The sequence below is a fragment of the Rosa chinensis genome, chromosome 6, assembly GCF_002994745.2.
Source record: "Rosa chinensis cultivar Old Blush chromosome 6, RchiOBHm-V2, whole genome shotgun sequence".
NCBI lineage: Eukaryota > Viridiplantae > Streptophyta > Magnoliopsida > Rosales > Rosaceae > Rosa > Rosa chinensis.
The window spans coordinates 67,941,380-67,964,692 of record NC_037093.1 but is presented as its reverse complement, the minus strand read 5'-3'; the positions used below and the strand labels follow the sequence as shown (position 1 = coordinate 67,964,692).

Below are 23,313 nucleotides of genomic sequence, written 5' to 3'. Positions count from 1 at the left end.
CGGGATCTTCAGTTGGTGATGCAGAAGGGGAAATATCTTGTGTGTGAGCTTCAGATATGTCTTGATTTTGATTCAAACTATCCAAAAAAGTTGTCTCTTCCGTCTCGGAATTCACAACACTCTGTTCGGCAGTTACATTTTCTATTTCGGAATTCGCGACACTTCGTTCGGCAGTCGCATTCTGTTCGGCAGTCACATTTTCTGTTTCGGAATTCGCAACACTTCGTTCAGCAGTCGCATTGTCTATTTCGGAATTTACAATGCTCTGTTCGGCAGTCACATTGTCTGTTTCCGAATTTCTACCTTCAAATCTATCCTCCAAATTTTCCAAGTCTTCAAAGACATCAAAATCAATAATAGAACGAGAACGAGGATTCCCTTCACAACCTCTCTCCCCCTGAAGGGAAGACTGAGAAGCTCCCCCTGAGTAGTAAGGCTCGGATTCACGAAAAGCAACATCAAGAGAGACATGTATAGTGCCAGTAAGAGGATCATAACATCGATAACCCTTCTGGAAGTCAGCATAACCAACAAAGATACACTTACGGGCACATGGATCAAGCTTGCTGCGTTGAGGCTTGGGAATATGAACATAGGCTGTGCACCCAAACACCCGGGGCTCCAAATTAGGCATAGAAGGGATGGTCAAAAGTGTATGAAGCTTCTGATGAGGATTCTGAAACTCAATCACCCGTGAAGGAGTACGGTTGATAAGATATGCTGCTGATTTTACTGCTTCTCCCCAATAGGATCGAGGTACATTCATACCAAACAAGGAAGCACGAACAACTTCCATCAACTGCCTGTTCTTCCGTTCTGCCAAACCATTCTGTTGAGGAGTATAAGAATTGGAGGTTTGATGACGAATTCCATGTGACCGGCAAAACTCAATCATAGGGCCATTCACAAACTCTCCACCATTGTCAGACTGAAACACTCTAATGGATTGTTGATACTGAGTTGCCACCATTTTGTGAAATTCGGTAAACATTCCAAATACATCACTCTTATTCTTCAGTATTGACACCCATGTCATGCGAGTGCAATCATCAATAAACGTTACAAAATACCGAGCTCCAGAAAGAGAAGGAATTTTCGCAGGACCCCAGACATCGGAGTGAATCTTCATAAAAGGAACAGGACTTTTATTAAGACTTGGTGAATATGAAATACGGTGACTCTTGGCCAGTTCGCAGATGTCACAGTGGAAATCTAAATCACTAACAACTGAAAACAATTGAGGTTGCAGCTTCTTAAGATAACGAAAGGATAGATGACCTAAACGGCGATGCCATAACCATACAGCTTCCTTCGCATTCTCTACCCCGTTGATATGATTAGCATGTCCCAAAAGATGCTTCTGTTTCTTTCCAGTCTCTGTCAAATCCAGATAGTATAATTTTCCCCTTCTAACACCATAACCAAGAATCCGTCGAGTCAGAATGTCTTGAAACACACAGAAAGACGGATAGAAGGTCACAATACATGCAAGAGCTAAAATAACTTGACCAACAGACAAGAGATTATAAGCTAGTGATGGAACAACTAAGACAGATTCAAGGGTTAAGGTATCAGATAAAGCAATAGAACCTTCTCCGGTGACCGGAGTTGGAGTACCATCAGCAGTAGAGACAATGTCTTGAGGGGAACGTCTAAGGTTTTTCAGAAGACTTGGGTCATTGGTCATATGGTCAGATGCACCTGTATCAATTATCCATGTATTATTCAAAGTAGCCTTACCCTTCATACCTGACTGCGCTACATTAGCGGAGGCATTGTCGAGATGCTCTTCCTCTGTAGTAGCAATAGCCGCCTTGCCCGGATTCTTTCGCGGTTTCCTGGTGAAGTCCCACCAATCAGGGTAGCCAATCACTTCATAGCACCGCTCCTTGGTATGACCTACTTCCCCACAGACAACACATTTTTTGTTTGCGTATGGGTTTGGTTTGTCATGAGGACGGCGTGGAGAAGGACCTGAGAAGCCTGGAGGAGGACCTGGTCGGCGTTGAACGGCCATTGAGGAATTTGGGGTTTGTTTGTTTTTTTTTTTAGGTTTGGTTTTTCTAGGGTTTCAAAAATTCAGGGATGGCTTGATTTTAATGGTGGTGGTACGCAGCGGTTTGTGGTGTGCTTTGGGATTCAGGATTCAGGATTCAGGATTCAAAGGATGCAGGCAAGTTCAAAGGATTGAACCTGCTCTGATACCAAGTAGAAAAGAATACTTCAATTCAAGGTTAATTCGATAATTCTATTCATCCCACAATGAGGGTATATATACAAGTACAAAGGAGTAGTCTAACTGTAATAGGAAACAATCTTTCCATAATTACATGATATCCTAATTAAATAAAATCCTAATTGCATACAGATTTACAGCGATTCTACAATTTCTGTGGTTGATCCTAACTAGATGAGAAAGCAGTTTTCCGAACTGTTTATCTTTTTGCAAGAATAATCCTTGAATTAAACTTAACATATGGACTGTTGGACTACATTGAAGCATGCGTAAGATTACCTTCATGGATTGAAACCAACACTAATATTTAAGAATGCATTAGAAATAATATCATAATAACTAGGATGTACTAGCTAAACTAGCAGTCCGACAGGTGCTTATCAAGTAACGTAGCTAACTAATTCAAAGGCCTCTGGTTTAGTCTCCAGCTAGGGCATGGTTTAGTCCTTTGATCATTGATCTAACCCCAACGGCATTATGCTCACTGCAAGCTTAAGTTCTAAGTCAAGTCCTCCTCCTGCTGCTGCTGCTGTTGCTGCACTCTGAGATGATGAGTTATTCAAATTAACATCAATTCGGAGAGGCGTCGAATAATGAACGGCTGGCCAGCACTCGTATGGATTGTTAACAGATGCTTCAGTATTGGGATTATCAGTGTTAATATCAATCAGTTGACGAGGTGAGACAAGTTGATCTTTACTTACCTGCATGCATGTCAAAATTAAGTACGTTGTAACATACATATATAATCAAATTACCAGGAATTAATCAAAAGATAATTACTAATAGCTTTAGGATATCAAGGATGGGATTTAGGTGTTTTACATCGAAAAGGCTGGGACGAACTCGGCATCTTTTCTTGTGGGGGTCGAAGTTGAAGTCGAGGTTGTTGATGGTTGCAGTGTCGGCGGTGGTACTAATTTGAAGTCTGAGAAAATATTTTTGGGCATGACTGGCGACCTGGGTTGGGGATCTTGTGGTGACATAGTGTTTAGAGATACCCCTCCAGTCACCCTTACCCAGCGTTTCAATACCCTCAAGAAACTTCCGGTGCTCCTCCTCACTCCATCCCACTCCTACATCCACAAATCGATCATACATATTAGTTAGACGACATGAACCGAAGCGCATTTCCTAATCATAAAAATTATAGGTGCGCTGCCTGAACCAATCAGATAGGGCAAAATATACACATAATTAGAAACATGTTACTCACCCTTGTTATAATTTGTTTCTTGAATGCCACCATTATTGATACGAGAGATCTGATCGTGCCTATTTATACCTATATTAGCTCGATATCCTGATAAGCAGCTGGTCAAGTGTGGAGAAGATGATGACCAGCTGTTGCAGTAGTCCATGATCCGACGTTTTCTCTTGATCACGTTCCTTGAAATTACAGAAACTGAGGATGATGATGATGATGAAGAAAGGTCATGATGATCAAGCTGAACCCCAAAGAGCCTGAGACTGCTATTACCAGATCTTCTTTCTTTTGGCTTATCCAGCTGCTGCGTCCAGTAGTACTGCGTGGTGCTCCAGCAAGTCCTTGAATTGTGACCCTTGTTTCCGCATTTCGAGCATGTCCTGGCCATCGACATCGATCTAGCTCTGCTCTTATTTCTCTCGCTGATCACTTCCACTCACAAACTGTGCGAGTTCCCAATACTTACTTCACCAAGCCAACTACGAAAGTGACCATTCTTGACATTTTGTGAACACTGTCCGACCAGCCAACCTCAATAGTGGAAATATAAGGCAAAAAAACAGTGAATAGTCTTGACCGGTCAAGTTCAACGGGTGGACTTGCTATAAGGGCACGTTTACTTACTTGGAAGGAAAGAGAATGATTACGGGGTAAAAACATTCCTGCGTTTACTAACACATAAAGCAATCGAAATGATTCCGGATAAAAGAATTCATGCGTTTACTAACACATGAAGGAATCGGAATGGATGTAGGTCACACCTCCTTATCAGGAATCGATTCTTAAATACTCAGGAATTCGATTACGAAGGGGGGAGATGGGTTTAGGAATCATTCATCCGGAATCAATACCGATTCATTTCTTCTCCAATTCCACTTGTCTTCGATTCATGATTATTTTCCATTCCAAGTAAGTAAACGTGCCATAAGAGTCTAAGACATGCATGAAAAATTGAAAAGAGACTCTGTGTGTGTGTCTGTATAGCAGAAAATTTTGTAGGGAAAATATCACAACTTGATCGACACTTAATTCACTGTATTTTCAATAATATTACTTAACTCACTCACTTTTACATCAGTTTTTCACTTAACTCATTGTAGTTAACTTTACCGTCAGAAACCGTGAAAATTGAGGGAGGGTATATTTGTCTAAACACTGAAAAAATGCATTTCTAACTTGAAAAAAAAAAATTCTGAATAAAAAATGACAAATATTTTTTCCAAATTTTATTTCCGTTTAAAAAAAATCCTTTTTTTATCAGAAATTAAAAAAATATGATTTTTTTTTTAAGTTAGAAATATTTTTTTAAGTGTTTTGACAAATATACTTTCAATTTTAAAGGTTTCTAATTGTAGAATATACGACAGTGAGTTAAGTGAAAGACAAATGTAAAAGTGAGTGAGTTAAGTGATATTATTGAAAATACAATAAGTTAAATGTCGAACGGATCATAACTCAGTGACCATTTGTAATTTTTTACCAATTTTATATGATACTCCCCAACCATGATATATGCATGTATATATATATATATATATAGGATTTTTTTATCGTTAATTAAGCAAATTCAATAATGAAATACTCATACCTCATACTCTAAAAGATCGTAAAGTCATATTTCTGGATGCACCGGGTTCATGTACTTTTTTTCATCTTTTTTTTTTATTTCGCGCGCACATATTACTCCCAGCTGAGATCAGTAAGCCATCGTCGATAGCTTGATGGGACAAAATGTAACAGTAGTGGACCTAGAAAGAAATGCAGAAAATTAATTTAAAGCTGTGGTGGTACAATAATTCATATATGCAGCAGCCAGCAATAGTTCAGATGTTTGTAACGTTATAAGTTATAACGAACCCAGTCTTGACTCGTCGAACTAAATTATTGTAGGACCTGATAATTACGTCTCACTAGAAACAGCCAGTATGTACGGACTAATTACAATAGCCGAAGTGCAGGTAAGAATCTTAATGATCGATCTCAGACTATTAACTCCTAGCGAAGAAAGTTTAACATTATTCAACCACCCAGGCCGTTGCGGTATAAAACAAAGTTACTGTCTACTGCCTTCCAATATATAGCTGGCTAGTACAGTGTTACTTGTTGAGAGTATTTACATTCCGCATGAGAAAAATAGGACTCTGTTAATGGGTTTATAAGAGCTTGAGTCACTTTACCCATAGCCAATTAGTTTTGGATGTGAACCCCTAATTACTTTATCATAGTATCAGAGCAAGTTATCCCACGTATGCATGTCTCACGGCCACACGGGCTCCACGTCACTCAAAGTTGTCCACGTGCATGGCTTGAAAATTCACCATACGTGCATGGGCGTGTTGAGAGTATATACATTCCACATGAGAAAAATGAGACTTTGCTAATGGGTTTATAAGGGTTTGAGTCGCTCCATCCATTGCCAATTAGTTTTCGATGTGAACTCCAAATTACTTTATCATAACTTTGATTTGCTTCCTATATATACAGCTAGTACACAGACTCAGTTACTACCGATATAGTCCAGTGCTCGTGTACTCATGTAAATAGAGAGCTAGTTTTGGTGAATAACGACGAATCCTTTTTTTGGTACTTAATCTATTTGTGCTCATATTTAAGTACCATAGAGTCACATACTGCACTTTTTTGCCTTAGTCCAATTAAAACCAAGTCTTTAAAATTTTATATTTATTTCTCTGTATTTTGATTTAGGGTATTCCAAAGTCTTAGTATTTATGACTTATATGCTCATGTGCTCCATTTATACACACACACATAGGGAAAAATAAATAAATCTCTGTGTTCTTCGTTTGAGGAGAATAAAAGAGAAACGTTTCTTGACAGGAAATCCTATATATATATATATATATATATATATAGAGAGAGGCCCGTTCCAAAGCGGATGTCCGCACTTTTGCTAAAGTGCGGACATTGATCTTCTGTAGCGTTTCAGGCATCGACGGCGATGGGAGTCGAGCCGGATGGAGGCTGGAGGCGTCTCAGACAGCTTCTAGGCAGCGATCGAGGTCGGAGAAGGTCGAGGTTGCAAGTTTTTGAGCAACAACCTCACCTGCAACTGCAGGTTTCTGGGCAACGCTGCAACTACGTCGCCTGCGACTCCACCGACTGCAGACCTGTCCGTCTGACCCCTAGTCTCCGTCCGGCAAGCCCTGCCGCTCAGTCGCTGACAGGACCAGCCCCGAATTTCACCCTGAAATCCGAGGTGGCCCTGTGGGGCCCACCTTAGGGATAGCACTTCCAAAAATTCGGCAGAGTCACCCCTAAAATGAACTACCCAAAAACCTGTAAAACATACAAAAACACTTCAAGCAAACCAACCTTATACTCCTGGAGCCACCCTGCTCCCAATTACCAACAACTCCACTTTCAAAAAACACAAAACTCAACAATACTAATCACAAAGGTTATCAGAGCAATACTACTATACACAGTGATATAAAAAGAAGAGTAAAGGATCAAGGGATCCTACACTGCGGAAGTAGTGACAACTATGCCTCAAATGTGATGTACGCTCGACCTCCACTAATTCGCCTGCAAACTGGGCATTAGAAACCGAAAGGCCCAAGGGAAAGTAGATGAAAAACGTTAGCGTGAGTGGACAAGAATAAACAATTTAAAAGAAAAAGGATTTCATACTTTCCCACATTTATTCTCTTAAAAATCTGATGCATGCAACCATAAGAAAACACATTTAACTTTAAATCCAAAAATTTCAAAACGATAAACCGACTAGCCTTGCTAGTCACAACATTCGAAAAGATATATCGTAACCGTACCCGGAAATTCTAGTAAAAAGTCGTATAAATCAACAGTGTGTCCCACACGCTAAAAGAATAATTAGATCATCATTTAGGCATTCCCAATGCCAAAACCGAAAGTCGAATAAATAAATAAGAAATAACTTCATCGAAATCCCATTTCGAAAATCTTTCCAAAAATCTCAAATCAATGAATAGAAAGATACTTAATTCCGGAAATCACCTCGGAAAATTACTTCAACGAAATTTAACATAAATCACAGACTCAAAATCGAGCATAGCAACTTCAATTCGAAAATCCAATTGACATAGTAATAAAAAATATTTAAATCCGTTTAATATGCTCGATAAATTAAAACAATAATTTAAGTCACTAATTCATTTCCCAAAACAAATCAAGACAAATCAACAATAATTTCCCGAAAGCAAAATATAATATCATGGATTAAATAAATAAATAATTAATTCGGGAAAACATTTGCATGCATCCTTATTTAAAAACAAAGGTCCACTCACAGTACTATTGGGCGACCACGCAAACGAGTTCCTTCATTTAACCGTAGCTCGCGACATCGTCCTGTACACAATTATATTTCCGTAAACGGCAATCCGATAAAATAAATACGAACCTAAACGAAACCCAAAAATCCCTATCTCTATTACTTCTCAAATTCCACCCAAATCTCTCCCACAACACCAATTCCTCAATTAACATATTCCACAATGAAAACGAGGGAAATCCGATTCAATCTCAAAACTCCGAACTTTGGAAAATCAAAAATAATTCCAAACTCCTCCAAAATTCGCCAAACTTCACATACAAGCTCTACAACATTTTTACACTTTAATGGGCTAAAAACTGAAATTAAAACACTGCCCTACACACCTCCACGCGCCACCAACAGTGGCAGCGCGTGGGCCCCACGCGCCGGAGGCCACCACCTCTGATGACCACCAAATTTTGGCAGCACCACCTACTCAACAGACCCAACATTTTTCACAACTACAACAAGTTTCAATTTTATCTGTAAGTGCTCCAAATTGGTCGGTGAAATTTTTCCAGAAAAACCCAAGAACCCTAGAATCTGAAATCGTCGATTCGACCTCCACACTGCAAATCGTGGCTCAAGGCTAGGGGGAAAATGATCCTTGGGAAAAACCGCACCTTCGACACAGGTGTGGTGGCCTGATATGGCCGGAATCGCCGGAAATCGACGAAACCTCCGTTCGGCTACAGTAATCTTCGCGGCTCAATTCCGAGCTCCTCCAGCCAAGCCACCGTAAAACACCACCATAGCCGTGACAAGGAGGAGAAGGCGAGCTTTCCGGTGCCTAGATTCCGTCGTGGGTCGGCCGAAGAAGGGAGAAATCGGAGGAAGAAGAAACCGGACCGAAGAGGAAGAAAGGGTCGGGGGAGAGGAGAGAGCAAAGCTGGTAGGTTTCCAAAAATGGAAACTTACCACAGTAACTTCCTATATTTATAGAAACTTACCGTGAACACTAACTTTTACATTTTCTCTTATAACTTTCGCATACGAACTCCGATTTTTACGTACCACATATGCACGCGCTCGGTTTAACGTCCTCTACAACTTCCATGAAGAACATTTTCTCAAATTTTGACCCGAACGAAAAGTCAACTTTTAGGGCCACTAAAAGTATCGAAACAGAGTAAAAAGTGAAAGTAATTGTCGTTTACAGTCCAAATGACTAGTAAACCGATAAATTTAGGTTCGGGACGTAACAGTCGCGCCCTGAGCAGAGCTGCAGCATCGAAGTCTGCACTTTAGCGAAAGTGCGGACGTCCTCTTTGGAACGGCTCCGTATATATGTATGTGTGTGTGTGTGTGTGTGAGAGAGAGAGAGAATGGGAGACTGGAGTTTTATGAACAAATTGTTTTTGAAATAATGCAAAAATGAAATATAATTCCTTTTCATAGCTCTATTCTTTCATTATTATAGTATAAATAGGAACACGTTTACCAACAGCCCATTCGTCTATTTAGGACATTGATATTAACCTATCCTTAAATGATCAACTTATGGGAGAAGGATTAAGAATTACAAGTATTTGAATACAATGACTATTGGCACTGTCAAACTATAAGAGCCATTCTAATGTGAACCACTAAAATGAGGACTAGTTGAGAACTTTTCTGTGAGACTCACTTTTTTATCACATTTTCGTAAATCAATCATTAGATGTTTAGATATTTATGTTTAGATCATTTATGCAATTTTTCAACCAAATTAAAAATAATTAAGATATTTATACTCGTAATTTATCAGTTATGAACATGAACTGTTCATATTTGACAAATTTGGTTCGTCCATTGATTTGATCTACTTCTGTACTTTAATGATGCAATTTGGAAGAAAATTTTCAGAAGCGATCTACTCATGCATACATACACATATAACGGTTGATTTGTCGTAATATAATTGAAAAGTAGATATCTCAAACCGTGTATTAGAAAGTTTTTAACTAATCCTCATTAGAAGGCTCCCAATGAACTATATATATGTCTATAGTTTTAGGACTATATAGTATTAACTACTGTTAATTAGTCAAACTGTAATTAGTCTCGTTAATTAGCATTTAGTCTGTTAATTAGTTTGTTAAGTGTGCATGGTTTGTTAATTGTAATGTGTTGAGATGTGGATGCTTTGACACGTGTAAAACATCTGTGTGCTTAACTCACTACTATAAATATCTTTTAACCCCCTTGTTCTCATCATTATCAGAGATACATATCCTCTTATCCATTTTCTCTCTACTTTTATAGTTTCACTAGAAAGTAGTCCCGCACGATATGCTGCAGGGCAGAACACTGTAGTATTTTTTTTTTCATTATTTAGAGATTTCGTAGTTGAGTGCGATTTAGTTAACAAAGATAACTAAAATGTACTTAAAAATATACGAACAAAAGTCAAGCAAAATTGTTTAGGAGTTGGATTACACTGTATCCACTCAATTGTTTAAGAGTAGGTAGAGTTATTCTCACAACATTCGATTGTGGATGTGACAGGACCCTAGAAGATATTCCATCAACCATTAGTCTCTCTATGGTCTAAATGTACTCAACCAATTAAGTTTTCTACTTAGAATGTTGAAAAGTTCATAAAACCTGCAAATCCTGTACCTACAAAAAATCACTATACAGATGAAGGCTTACATTTAAATTACACACATTCAAACAAAGCAAATTATCATCCCTACACTAACTATAACAACATCAGTGCTTCAGCTAATGTGATCATGCATTAACCATACGAAGAAACATGCCATGAAGAAGGAAAGATTGTCCAGATTTCTTCATTTGTTCTCATGCGGTGGTTGATCCATGCATATCTTCGTTCAGTCTTATCCAACTTAGCTAGTTCTACAAATATAGATAATATGATGTCAAGGATAGTTAATGTGAAGTTTGTTATAAAGAAAGCATAAGTGCTAAGAGGCACAACGTACAACTTGTTCAAAGATCTGCTCGTAAAAAGTAAGCTCCCTGTTGCAAAAGTTATTGACTAACTCTTCCTTCACAAATTCCTCTGACGCATCAACAACTAAGCAAGCCTCAGATAGCTGTTGGAGTAAATTAGTTTCATTCGACTTTTTTCAGTGCCTAAGCTGAGAATAAAACGCAAAAGATGAAAAACTTAGAGATAGAGAGTAATAAAAAAAACAACTAATTGAGAAAAAGGTAGGTAATAGCAAACAAAGAGCAATGGGTACTCTTGGATATGATCACACTAAAGTTTGGCCGATTTTCAAAAAGGAGATCAATGGTCAACAATGTAGGCTGATGTTGAAGCGTTTAAATAGAGGTTTGGTGACCTAATTCGGGTTCTCGGGTGCTATAATGGGCTACTGGAAGCGTTGGCCACCAAACTTCGATTATCGGCCAATGTTGATGGGTATCATGCTTAAGCTTTCTAGGTGGTGAAAAACACATGAATTAGGAACTGGCAGAGGCAAAAACGTCTTGCCACTATTCATAAGGAAAACACTCCTTTAGTATATAGTATAATTTATTCTTCTTCTTCAAGATTTTATTTTATTTTTATTTTTTATTTTTTTGAATAAAGAGCTGGTGCGGCTGCCCTCAAGCCTCGATTAATGAAACTGTCGAATACAAGGAGGGGACATTGAGCCTAAACCCCTGATTACAATAAGCATCTAGAATATTTCTGAAATAATATCAAAAATCTCTATTGAAGACTTGTATTCTAACATGCACCAACTAGCAAAGAGTGCACAAATAACAACTCCATTTGCTTTAACATAGCAGTGACATAGCGGAAAGATAACTCGATATGTGCCCCGAGTACAACATAGCATAATTAGCAGCTTTAGCACAGCTTTTCTCCTATGTTGCCGCTGAAAAGTAAATCTGACGACACTTAGTCTCACTTTGCCAATAGGCGGTAGCGTCCATTTGACTAAGCAAATAAGTCGCCGCCGACCTAGAGCAAACAAGCTTTTCATGGTATGAGAATGCACTATATCATCTTGATAATACTTTTCTTATTCGATCCTGGCCCTGTGGGCTTTTGAAATAGAAGTTACAATATATATATATATATATATATATATATATATATATAGTATTCGAGTTTCATGTGAGGTCTCATTTCAATATTCGCTTATATATATATATATAATATATATATATATATATATAGTATTCGAGTTTCATGTGAGGCCTCATTTCAATATTCGCTTACGGCCTCTCAAAAGTCAGGGCCGACCCTATTGATGACGCTGCTAGGCAGAAGAGTGTTCACAACTTCACATCTATTGTGGTTGATTACTTGTTAGCTCTCTTTATGTTTTATTGCCATTTATTCTTGGTTCATGCTAACTACAATTTCGTACAAGAATTTATATGTGAGGTGCTCTATGTTTTTTTGGTCACTTGATATAGATTACTTACTTCGATGTATTATTGGTACATATATGCTTGAAATCCACTATCCATATTATACACTATTATTTTGAAAACACTTTCAGCACAAGTAAGTATATACAAAATTGTGCCCTAAACACCTACTATTTACTGCACAAATCATTTTGGGCTTTTGGAATCGAAGTTACAGTAACAAAGTTTTGGAAACCAAGTCTAGCACATTCGTTCAAGGCCAGGGAAGATACATTCTAAATTAATTACCATTGCCTAATTTCTCTTAATTGTTACTATTCTTTTTGTTATATTAGTGATACAGCATCAAACATGTTCAGTGTGTACTTGCTTTATTAATCTGATTTACTGATTATTAGCAGTGCCAGCACTGATGTGACTGTCACTTACAGGGAGTTTTTTCTTTATGTTTCTGGGATTTAAAGTATTTTTGTTTCTTAAAATTAAAGTGTATTGTGTTTCAATAGATGTTTCTCAACTACGAGCGTTGTTGTGACCAAGTACTCCGTACCCCCTATGTAGAGATTTGGTGACATATACTAGTTCATGTCGAGTTGAATTAATTTATGTCTCACGGTTGTGCTAGTGGTTTAAGGTGTCCAACTAGCCCTAGCCTTAGCTTGCTCAAGTCACCAACCATATTGCACGGTACATTAAGCTATCTTAAATATGTTGTCGTAATGCTCTATCGCTCTTTACAAAGGCTAAAACTGATTCTATTTGATCACAAACAGTCAAACACTCAGTGTAGTTCTGATCCTGCATCATTATATTATCTCCGCACCCCAAAAAAAGGTTCGTTATTTTTCGACTCTCAGAAAGCTGAAAATGGTTTCAAATGGAAGATAACAATAATAATAATAATAGTTCAGGTTGGAGATCGACAGCAAATTAACAGGATGACGTAATAAGACCCGACATTCAACGGCGCCGTACGTATTATACAGCTAGCCACAGAGTAGACGGTAGAGATCAAGAGCTGTGTATTATCTGTTTCTTGCTAGCTGCTTCTCTTTTTTTTCTTCAACTTTGCGTGAAACCATAGACTCAGATAAGCACGACCTAGCTTAGTTGCAACTGCATGGCCAATCCTTTCATTATTCTACTTATTCAGTAGTAGTTGTTCGTTGGACCAATTTCATATTATTCAGACTTTATATACATGGATAAAATAAATAAATAAGTGGTTGAATAACAATATCACGTAGAGTCGTAGATGTTATAGCTTTTTAGAATGAATTAAATCCAGAACCACACGACTGGATCATAACTCTCGCACCACACAAGAAGCTAATTAGCCCTAGCTAAAACCAAAAGGCAAAAGGCCTGTGCGATCCTTTTCCTCAAATGCAACTAGCTAGGGCTGAATATTCACCGTAGCTTTATTTCACAAATAATATCACGCAAAGATGATGGAGCTGAGTTTCGGAGACTGGAGATTGGAGATGGATGATGGCAAATGACATGTCAATTCACGCGGGAGTTTGTTAGAGATATCACATGAATCATCCACGAATCGAACTCCAGCTTTTCAACGATTGCGACTACTGCTTTCATTTATTTACTCCCTCCTTTTTGGTCTTCTCCTCTTCCTTCTTTCACACTCTCTATCCTCTCATTTCTCGGTTTACCATCCATATCCTTCTCTCAATTAATTAGCTCATCAAAATTATCACTATGTAATGTTCTTATGTTCATACATAAGAACATGAGATAGTATTGCGGAAATAGGATTTGAGATATACACAAATGAAACTCCATAAGGAAATTGGAGGATGGGTGATTTTCTCATTCCCATGTCTGATGTTACCGCTTTAATAATTTTGAGGGTATGGTATTGTGAAGTAACTAGCTTAAATTGCATGGCCATGATTTAATTTGATATGGTTATAAAACAATTCAAACGAGTTATGTAATCATCATTTAACGCACTTTAAACGTTTGTATGGTCACAATTTTGATATAATTACACAATAAATTAACAATTTATGTAGTCGTCATGTAACGTACTTCAAAGTCTGCATATTCATAATTTTAAAATGATATAGAACAAATCGACAATTTATATAGTCGTCATGTAACGTAACGTACTTCAAACATTGCATGATCACAATTTTAATATAATTATAGAAAAAATTAATAATTGTAGTCGTCATGTAACGTAATCCAACCGTTGGCATGATACATTTTAAAATTAGGAATAATATACTTGAAATTCAAAAGTTCGATCCTGCTTAGGAGTTAGGCCGTTAGTAAAGAATACTGATTAGTGGTTTTTCCTTTCCTTTTTCCAAATAGAACAAACACCTACTAGTCTCGCGTTATATAAACTTGGATTTTATTCTTTGGTAACTCACTAATTATTTTAGCAATATATTCATAATGTGGTCAGCTTGAATGAGAAACATGATCACTCCCAACTCCCCATGCAACTTGAGTTTGTTTTCTAATAATATTCTAACCACTTTTGATAAAAGTAATCTCACTGATTTATATAAAAACAAATCTTTCACGAAAGCACCACCTCACGTTCATCTCATTTCCAACACCAGCTAACTTTGTCTCTGCGCATTTGTCTTTGACACATTGCCACAATAAGGTTGAGCTAAAGAACCAAGATCTTCCCAATATAGTTAAGATACGCCCCATTACACTAATTCTCTCAATTTGGAACTAAGCACTTTTTAAGCAAATTGACAAAAAATATGTGGTACTACTACTGTGGTAGTTATGACTTGGTGGCACCACTTAATCACAAAAGGACAGTCTCGGACGATGAAATATTTCCCAGGGGTATGTTTGTCCCAATCAAAATATGTCAAAGGATATTAACCCTCATGCGTGCGTTCATTCATATATATCTTCAATGATAGAAGCTTCAATGAACAACAGTACTAAAGCCAGAGCCAGAGCCACCCTCGTTCTTTCTTCTTGTTCTCTTTGTTCTTGCTCTTGTTCAAGTTTTCGATGGAGTCGAGCCAAAGGGAACCTCCTCAGGGGCTAACCTCCCAGGAACTTTCCGAGCTTGAGCCCCTCATTGGCACCTACCACAAATTCGACCCCTCCCCCAACACATGCACGTCCCTAATCACGCAACGAATCGAAGCTCCGACCGGACTCGTCTGGCCCTTAGTTAGGAGCTTCGACAACCCCCAAAAGTACAAGCACTTCATCAAAAGTTGCAATATGAGCGGCGACGGTGGCGTCGGCAGTATAAGGGAGGTCACCGTGGTCTCGGGCCTCCCGGCGTCCACGAGCACCGAGAGGCTCGAGATACTGGATGATGACAAGCACGTGCTGAGCTTTCGGGTCGTCGGAGGCGAGCACAGGCTCAACAACTACAAGTCAGTCACTTCGGTGAACGAGTTCGAGAAAGACGGCAAGGTTTACTCGGTGGTTTTGGAGTCGTATGTGGTTGATATCCCGGAAGGAAATACCGGAGAGGATACGAAGATGTTTGTGGACACTGTGATCAAGTTGAACCTGCAAAAGCTTGCTGTGGTGGCCATGGCAAATCTGCATGGCGGTGGACATGAATAGTTTGATGCCATGGTGGTCAACTATAGTGGTTAGCGTTGTTCTTTGCAAGTTGGCATGGATATCGATCTCTTATTTTTGATGAAATGGATATCGATCTCTGTTCTGCTCTCTTCTTCCATCTTTTTTTTAATTCACTTGGTACAGTTGGATTGATTAATGCACATTTTAATTAGTTTGTTGGGGTCATTGGGTACCCCAGATTATTTATTCAAGTTATCTGTTATTGAGCATTATTTTTATACGTTGTCAACTTGTCATCCAATTTTCTCTTCAATATATAAGTGACAAAAGCTAGCAAAAGACATCCCTTTGGTTTCATATAAAATATTTTGATCTGCCCATATTTTCGGCCATAAAATTTGCAGTTGTGTTATAATATAACGTCCCTTGAACTTTAAGTCTTTAAGAGCAACTCCAACAGCTTCCCTATAATTTCTGTATAATAGGAAAGCAAAAGTCAAAGGTTTAGCATATTTTTCTTCACCAACTCCAACAGATTATCTGTTTTATAGCAATCTCTAAAATCTCTATATTCTTCCTTAAATTTTAGAGATTGCTGTAAATATAGGGAATTTGGTTTTTTCTTTCCTCACTTTCTCTAAAATAGGGATAATTATAGGGAATCTGTTGGAGCAAAAGAGGCTCATTTTTCCCTAAAGTAGAGAAAAAACAAAATATGGGGAAGCTGTTGGAGTTGCTCAAATATCGAGTTTATGATCTGATTGTACAAGTTATGACTAATTTCATTTTATTTATGTTTCGAGTCAATTTTTTTTTACTTCAATTAAAACTAGGTAATTGTTGGGTATTGTAATTTGCTAGTTGCTACTTTATCATTTCATAATTTTAATAGTTTGATCGTGTCTCATGATGTATTATCAACCGGACGATAATATCAAAACAAAACAAAAAAAAAATTTATTTCTTTAACCATCGAGTAAGGTTGTCGAGTGTACATGTACATTTTTCATACATGTTGTCTCCTCCTTGCTCTTGTACTTTTTTCTTTTCTTTTCTTCGAAATAAAATTCAATAAGAGATGAGCCGTCTAGGCTACTCCTCTATTTATTAAAAAAAAATATAATATATTATCAATTTGACAACACATGGTACCTCTTTGAAAATTCATGCCCTAACTAACAGAAGTTTTCATTGAGGCAAATACAGTTCTCACTAGAGTAAAATATTTTAATTTGAGTAATAAAATGCCTCACGTACGAAGTTCAACTCAAAATTTAATTTTCAATTGACCACATTAAATAAATTTTTACCTCTTGTTATGATTACGACAACATGAGTATGTCTTATTGTTGTTTAGTAATTAGACCGATTGTTCAAAAAACGAAGTTGTGGCAACAACAACAATATGCTGTGATGCGGTTATATTGACCCAATAGAGTTATAATTGATTTAATTTGATTGTAAAATGCAATTATCACTATAATACATATAAATACTGTTTTAACATGAACTCAAAATCAATGAAAGCTTGTTTCAGCACTAGCCATCATTGAGCATCTATATCTATGATTCTACATTGTGCATGCACCATTAAAGCGAGCTTATGTTTTCAATCATCTATACATTGTCCTATGCTTGTAGGGCAGTAGGGGTCCCCACACCCCAAACAAACTTGAAAATATACAGTCTTTCGATCTATTTGTCATTTTGTCCTACAACGACTGTTAGTTTAAGGCTTTAAGCTAGCTTTGGATGCGTTTAATGTGCAACATAACTAGTCCCCATCTCTATCGACATTTTTGTCAGGCAGTGTTTTCGTGCACTCTAACGTATACAAAGGACGTATTCATAGAGCTCAAATATCCGGCGAAGAAATTGATGGGTTTCTGCATGCCTTTGTGTCCTTTGCATTATTGGAGAAAAAACATAGAGCTGTTGAGATCGAGTTCATCAAAGAGTGGATATAGCTAGCTAGCTAGGTATATGACTAATTTGGTGGTGATTTTTTCGTGTGGCTAAAATTTCAACCCTGAATTCAACGGCAAGGACACAAGAAAAGGGAGATTTTGTTCGTGGTGACTTGTGAGCAAAACCTAATTAGGGCACATGTGATCATCACGATCCAGTCGTTTGTGGCCACTTATACATCTCCATTTTATTTAACATTGATCTACCCCGTGGGAAGAAACTCTCCATACATGCTTAAGGGCTCGTTTGGTAGTGGGTAAAATAAATTAGTGAATCTTTCCATGGTTCTTACGAAAAATGTGATATATAAATAAAGTTTGAAGACTTGAGAAAAATGTGATATATAAATAAAGTTTGAAGACTTGAGAAAAATGTGATATAGAAAACTTGAAAGCTTGGACATCTAGTGCAAGGGAAAAACTTATTTACTATATAACTAAAAAGAAAAGATTCCTAAGTTCACTCGTACGTTGAATGCACTCATTCACTTTACTAATTATTACTGAGTATTTTCATGCTTTTCAACTATTCATGTTCTAGTCACTTTCTAAAGATCATTACTATGAAAAAAAAATTAAACTAGGAAAAAAACAAAAAAACTTCTATGTACTGCCCCAGTTCAAGAAAAAGTGACTCATCACTTATTAACTGATCTCAGCTTTTGATATTTGTAGTCAATCTTTTTTTAATAATAAAAAAGTGCACATGATGTTATCTAACTGTCTGTTTCTGTTAGTGAAAATGCACGTCAGTTCCTAAGAAAGACAATCAAATTGTTAACTTATTTATATTTCTTAAACAAATGTACAATTTAACAATTAAGGTCCCTTAAGAAAAGATATGTCCTTCGCTTTTCAAAAAAAATATACACACACACACAGGGTCATTTCACTAAGGGATCCTTTTTTGTCCAATTTGAGGGATAATATGACAACCCTTGGATCTGTTTTAATGACCTTCAACGGCTGAGATTATGTCAAACCATTTAACCCTTTCTGACCACGATTCATGATAAATCGTGAAACTAAACCTCAATTCTTTCGATTTGGCGCTCAGAGAAAAGCGCGAAGGGGAATGAGAGAAGCTCAAGAGTCCGCTCAAGGGAGAGATAGAGAGAGCGTCCTGATGTTTACTTTCTTAAAAAAAAATCAGGTATGGCTCTTCTTCTCTTATGGTATTTCTTTTCAATTATGTACAAGAGACCTCTGTTCTGAAACTTATTTGATGCCCAATTTTATGGGTCATCCGTATTTGTTATTGTGTTTTCTAATTTATGTCATCAATTCACTCTTTATCTTTGATTGTCTATTGAAAAGAATTAAACTTTTAGAGTTTATATGGAAATTTGATTTGATTAATATGGAGGACCTGAAACTTTTTGGCTTCTGTACGTTTTGGGGCTAGTTCTATGCTATGAGCTTATGCTCGAAAGAAACCAATGTATACCGTATTCTACTAAATAGATATGGGTTAGTGCATTTTGGGGAAAAATCCTCTTAAAAGTTTGATTAATTGCACTCTAAGTCTCTATAGAAATTTTCAGTTTTGCTGGGCAAACTTCAAAGTGCTTAGCGTCTCATTTGCAGAACTGCAAGGAAAGCAAAAGTCAGTTAAAGGAAACAAAAAAATAAAAAACCATAAATTAATTAAGAAATTTATAGTATATGTTTAGTTTCATGGCTTTGCATTCATTCATTTGAAAATGGCTTTGCATTCATTCATTTAAAAATGGCTTTGCATTTATTAGTTTAATGAAAATTTTTAGTTTTACTGTATGTCTTGTGGTATTCTGTAATTGATATTATCAATATCTTTTAGATAATACAGAGTTCTCAAAGGAATTGAAGATATGGAAGATAATAATGGGATGGTTGTGCCTATGGAAATGGAGACTAATGGGATGGTTGTACATGCGGAAGTGGAAAGTCAACCTATTCAAGTTATTCCTCCATCACAAGAAAATGTCTCTACTTCAGCTTTCTATCCTCAAGTAAGTAATGAGCTTAAACCCTTCAAAGGTCAGGAATTTAAAACATGGGAGGAGGCATATTTTTTTTTTATACCAAATATGCATTTGCAGCTGGGTTTATTGTAAGAATTGGTTTTAGTAGGAGGAGCAGAAGGACTAATGAGTTTATAAGGAAAGAGTTTCTTTACAATATACAAGGAAATAGTCCGAGTGTATTGATTGGTGATGAGAAAATGATTCGTAGTGTAGTAAGAGAGGACTGTAAGGCAAGAATGATAGTTGGGAGAGTAAAATCTGGTGGATTTGTAGTCAATATATTTGATGAATGTCACACTCACCCTATGACAAGTCCAAAAAGGATCCACTTGCTAAAGTCCAATCGTCGGCTTACTAAAACTCAGAGATCATTATGGCAACAACTATCCATGGTAAACATACCGACACACTAGCAATTTGACATTCTTGGAGTGCAAGCAGAAGGATTTCAGTACATTAGTTGTACAAAACAAGATATGTACAATCTTGAAAGGGATAAGCGTAAAGAGACAAGAGGGCATGACGGAGAAATGTTGCATGACTATTTTCTACTAGAGCAAGAAAAAGATTCTGGCTTTTGTTTCACAATAAAGGCAGATGTTGAAAATAAGATTACTCATTGTTTTTGGGCCGATACAAGTTCAAGACAATCATATAAGTTTTATGGTGATGTGATTATCTTTGACACTACATATCAAACCAATCGGTATGGTTTGATTTTTGCACCATTGATGGAGATAAATAACCATGGTCAGACAATTGTGTTTGGAGCTGCATTCTTAAGTGACGAAATTGCATATTCATTTATGTGGTTGTTGAAAGATTTTTTGAATGCCATGCCAGGTGGTACTCCTAAAATGATTATTACTGATCAAGATCCAGCCATGGAAAAAGCTATTTCTGAAGTCCTCCCAGACACATTTCATAGATATTGTAGCTGGCATATCTTGAGAAAGTTTTTTGAGAAGCTTGATGCCATCAAATACAGAGATCACTATGATGACTTTAGAAATTGCATTTACTCATCTGAGAATGGAGAGGATTTTGACTTCAAATGTAGATCAATTCTTGCAAAAAGTGAATTGAGTGGACATAATTGGCTGCAATCAATTTATGAAATTCGATTTAGATGGGTGCTGGCCTATATGAACCATGTTTTCTCAACTGGCATGTTAAGTAGTCAACGAGCTGAAAGTGCGCATTCTTTTTTTAAGGATTATGTTTCTGATCAAAATTCTCTAGTGGACTTCATGGTTTAGTTTAATCGGAGTCTTTTACACAAACGGCATGAGGAGTTGATTTCAGATCATAGTGACATCAATGAGAAGCCTAAATTTAAGTGCCCCATTAAGATGGAAAAGCAAATGGCTGATATTTATACACGGAAGTACTATTACATGTTTCAAGATCAGTTGTGGGAGAGCTATAATTACAATTTAGAGGTTACAACAGAGGGCAAATCTAATTGCATACTTAAGGTCATGCGTGAGGATCATGAGGATGGAAGAGCTCAGGTCATTATGTATGACAAATCAAAAGATTTTGCCCCATGTAGCTGCAAATTATTTGAGAGTGCAGGAGTCCCATGTAGACATGTTTTGGCATTCTTGCACAAAGTACGTCAACTTCATAAATTGCCAGATCAATACATTTTGAAAAGATGGACAAAATCTTCAAGATCTGAGGTTGTGATGGACAAGAGTGACACGGTGGTAACTGTTAGGAAGACCTTACTTGAAAAACGTGGTCTATTGTTCCAGCAATATTCACATGTAATTGACAGTGTTGTCTTAAGCGAAGAAGCAAGTCAATTGTTTCATGAAACAATGGATTCTTGGATTGAGAAGATTAGGCCACTACTTGCCAATTTTAGCAGTGAAGATGTGAAGCCTTGTGCAAAAAAAAGTTCAACTCATCAAACTATTTTTCGTGAACCAGATGAAATTAAGACAAAAGGAATGGCAAAATGAATTAAGAGAGGAAAAGAGAAGGCAAATGGAAAGCGCAACAGTACCCGTAGACATTGTCATGGATGTGGCAAAGATGGGCAGACCCATGGCAAATGCAATTGTCCAGTGCTGCTCAATCAGTAAGAATGCTTATTTAACATATTTCATGTTTTGTTGTTAATTGTTTGGTTAGTGTGTCACTAAATATATGTTATTTTTCCCATTTAGATTTGTTGAAAATTTTAGTGGTGATGACATAGATAATGATAGTTATTCATCACAGGTAATACTCTTCGTACTCTTTATACTACTCCTAGAATCTGAATTTTTTTTTCAAAGATTAATACCTTCCTTTTTTTCCATGTACATGTTGTGGTCAGGATGATTAGCTGCTGGTCTGCACGATCAAGCAGAGTTTTCTTTGAAGTAGTTATTTTGGAGATGCAGAGGAGACATGTTGACATTTACTTTTTGGATGCACTTTTTGGAGATGCAAAGAAGATTTGCTAGTGTTTGCTTTTTGGTTCTTAGAATTGATGTTGAAGCTGGGTCTAGAATAGTATAGTAATTTGCTTCTGAGTTTGCAGATCAGTTATGTCATGTGCACCTATTGTTATATTTTTCCATGGTATCTCTATTTTCCTAAAAGTACCTTTTCTTTATTTACAGTCTATGCTTTGGGAGAACCCTGGAGAAAGAAAGGAAAATGATTAGAACCCTTTTATTTCATGAACCTTTTGTTGCCACATTTTAAGAATTAGATGAAGTCCGCTGTTTGGTTATATTAAACTTATGAAGCTTGAATAGGAAAAGAGTATGCATTCTCATAAGGCAAGAATATGCATTCTCATAAGTTTTTAATAATACATAATGAAGTTCAGAACATTACTTTACAATCCAACTAGAGTAACATTTTTTGGTTCAATAGGGGCCAAAATGCCCAGCAAAACAAGGAAACAAATTAGAAACTAGGTACATGCTCCTAAAACTTCAAGTTTAACACAAATCATCCAGCAACAAAGTGATGACATGTGAAGGAGGTTGCATTATGAGATCCCGATCCAATCGTGGTCGTAACATCAACCCAACCTTGCTTCCATTCGTAGTATCTTGCATTAGTTCCTTCTCACTAATCATGTACTCGTCCTCATGTTCAGTGTCTTTCTCAAGTGAGTCAGCTACCTAATTTACATGCACCAAAAAGCTCCAGACCTGAGCCCCAATAGCATAGCCTGCATCAAGTAATATATAAATATACCCAAGGAGAACCATTAACCATTTTCCAAGAGATAAACTCCCTATCTATTAATTAAAAGAATAAGATGAAGTCATAACTTCGAACAACAAATCCAATTTCACAAATAACACACCTTTATATCTTTGATTCCTAATCCGATCTTACGATCCCTATGAGGGTGAAATACTAAACCCGTCATCAAAGCTTGCTTCTCCATCTCATTTATGCTTTCATTGATGTCATACCTACATTCACACAAATTACGTATATGTGAGTAACACGACTTTCTTATTTCATTATGTAAAAATATTTTTTCTACCTATTTGTCCCACTCCTAAGAGAAAAATAATCAACTTGGTCATTCTGAAAACTTATAAACTCATAAGAAATAAATTCTTTGTATAGCTGGAAAAGGACATCATCAATGTTAAAATTTTGGCAAAGAAGTTGTTTGAAACCATTGCATTTATTTCAGTGTTAATATCAGGTATGCTCCTGACATATACAAGCCGTCATCA

At 37.0% G+C, this 23,313-nt stretch overlaps 3 protein-coding genes across 3 annotated transcripts; 2 read left to right on the top strand and 1 right to left on the bottom strand.

Moving 5' to 3' along the window:
• Window positions 1-2,688: 2,688 nt before the first annotated feature.
• On the bottom strand, window positions 2,689-3,837 carry LOC112171825 (probable transcription factor At5g61620). The gene is made up of 3 exons (XM_024308944.1): window positions 3,453-3,837; window positions 3,083-3,312; window positions 2,689-2,940 (listed from the first exon to the last, which is right to left on the bottom strand). Exons 1-3 carry the CDS (start codon window positions 3,835-3,837, stop codon window positions 2,689-2,691), a joined length of 867 nt encoding a protein of 288 aa, XP_024164712.1.
• Window positions 3,838-14,987: 11,150 nt separating this feature from the next.
• On the top strand, window positions 14,988-15,916 carry LOC112173943 (abscisic acid receptor PYL2). The gene has a single exon (XM_024311634.2). The coding sequence runs from the start codon at window positions 15,103-15,105 to the stop codon at window positions 15,673-15,675; it is 573 nt and encodes a 190-aa protein (XP_024167402.1). The 5' UTR covers window positions 14,988-15,102; the 3' UTR covers window positions 15,676-15,916.
• A 3,537-nt stretch (window positions 15,917-19,453) lies between these two features.
• On the top strand, window positions 19,454-21,579 carry LOC112171824 (protein FAR1-RELATED SEQUENCE 5-like). Its single transcript, XM_024308943.1, has 3 exons — window positions 19,454-19,622; window positions 20,453-20,742; window positions 20,869-21,579. The coding sequence occupies exons 1-3, from the start codon at window positions 19,454-19,456 to the stop codon at window positions 21,577-21,579; spliced, it is 1,170 nt and encodes a 389-aa protein (XP_024164711.1).
• Window positions 21,580-23,313: the final 1,734 nt, after the last annotated feature.

What these genes read in the sequence shown, in the direction of transcription:
- LOC112171825 (XM_024308944.1), bottom strand. Translation starts at nt 3,837, where the DNA reads ATGTCGATGGCCAGGACATGCTCGAAATGCGGAAACAAGGGTCACAAT. An exon ending in AGAAACAAATTATAACAAGG is followed by an intron (nt 3,313 to 3,452) that starts GTGAGTAACATG and finishes TTGTGGATGTAG; the next exon opens with GAGTGGGATGGAGTGAGGAG. An exon ending in CCCACAAGAAAAGATGCCGA is followed by an intron (nt 2,941 to 3,082) that starts GTTCGTCCCAGC and finishes ACATGCATGCAG; the next exon opens with GTAAGTAAAGATCAACTTGT.
- LOC112173943 (XM_024311634.2), top strand. Translation starts at nt 15,103, where the DNA reads ATGGAGTCGAGCCAAAGGGAACCTCCTCAGGGGCTAACCTCCCAGGAA.
- LOC112171824 (XM_024308943.1), top strand. Translation starts at nt 19,454, where the DNA reads ATGGAAGATAATAATGGGATGGTTGTGCCTATGGAAATGGAGACTAAT. An exon ending in TGAGCTTAAACCCTTCAAAG is followed by an intron (nt 19,623 to 20,452) that starts GTCAGGAATTTA and finishes ATGCCATGCCAG; the next exon opens with GTGGTACTCCTAAAATGATT. An exon ending in ATGAAATTCGATTTAGATGG is followed by an intron (nt 20,743 to 20,868) that starts GTGCTGGCCTAT and finishes TTCATGGTTTAG; the next exon opens with TTTAATCGGAGTCTTTTACA.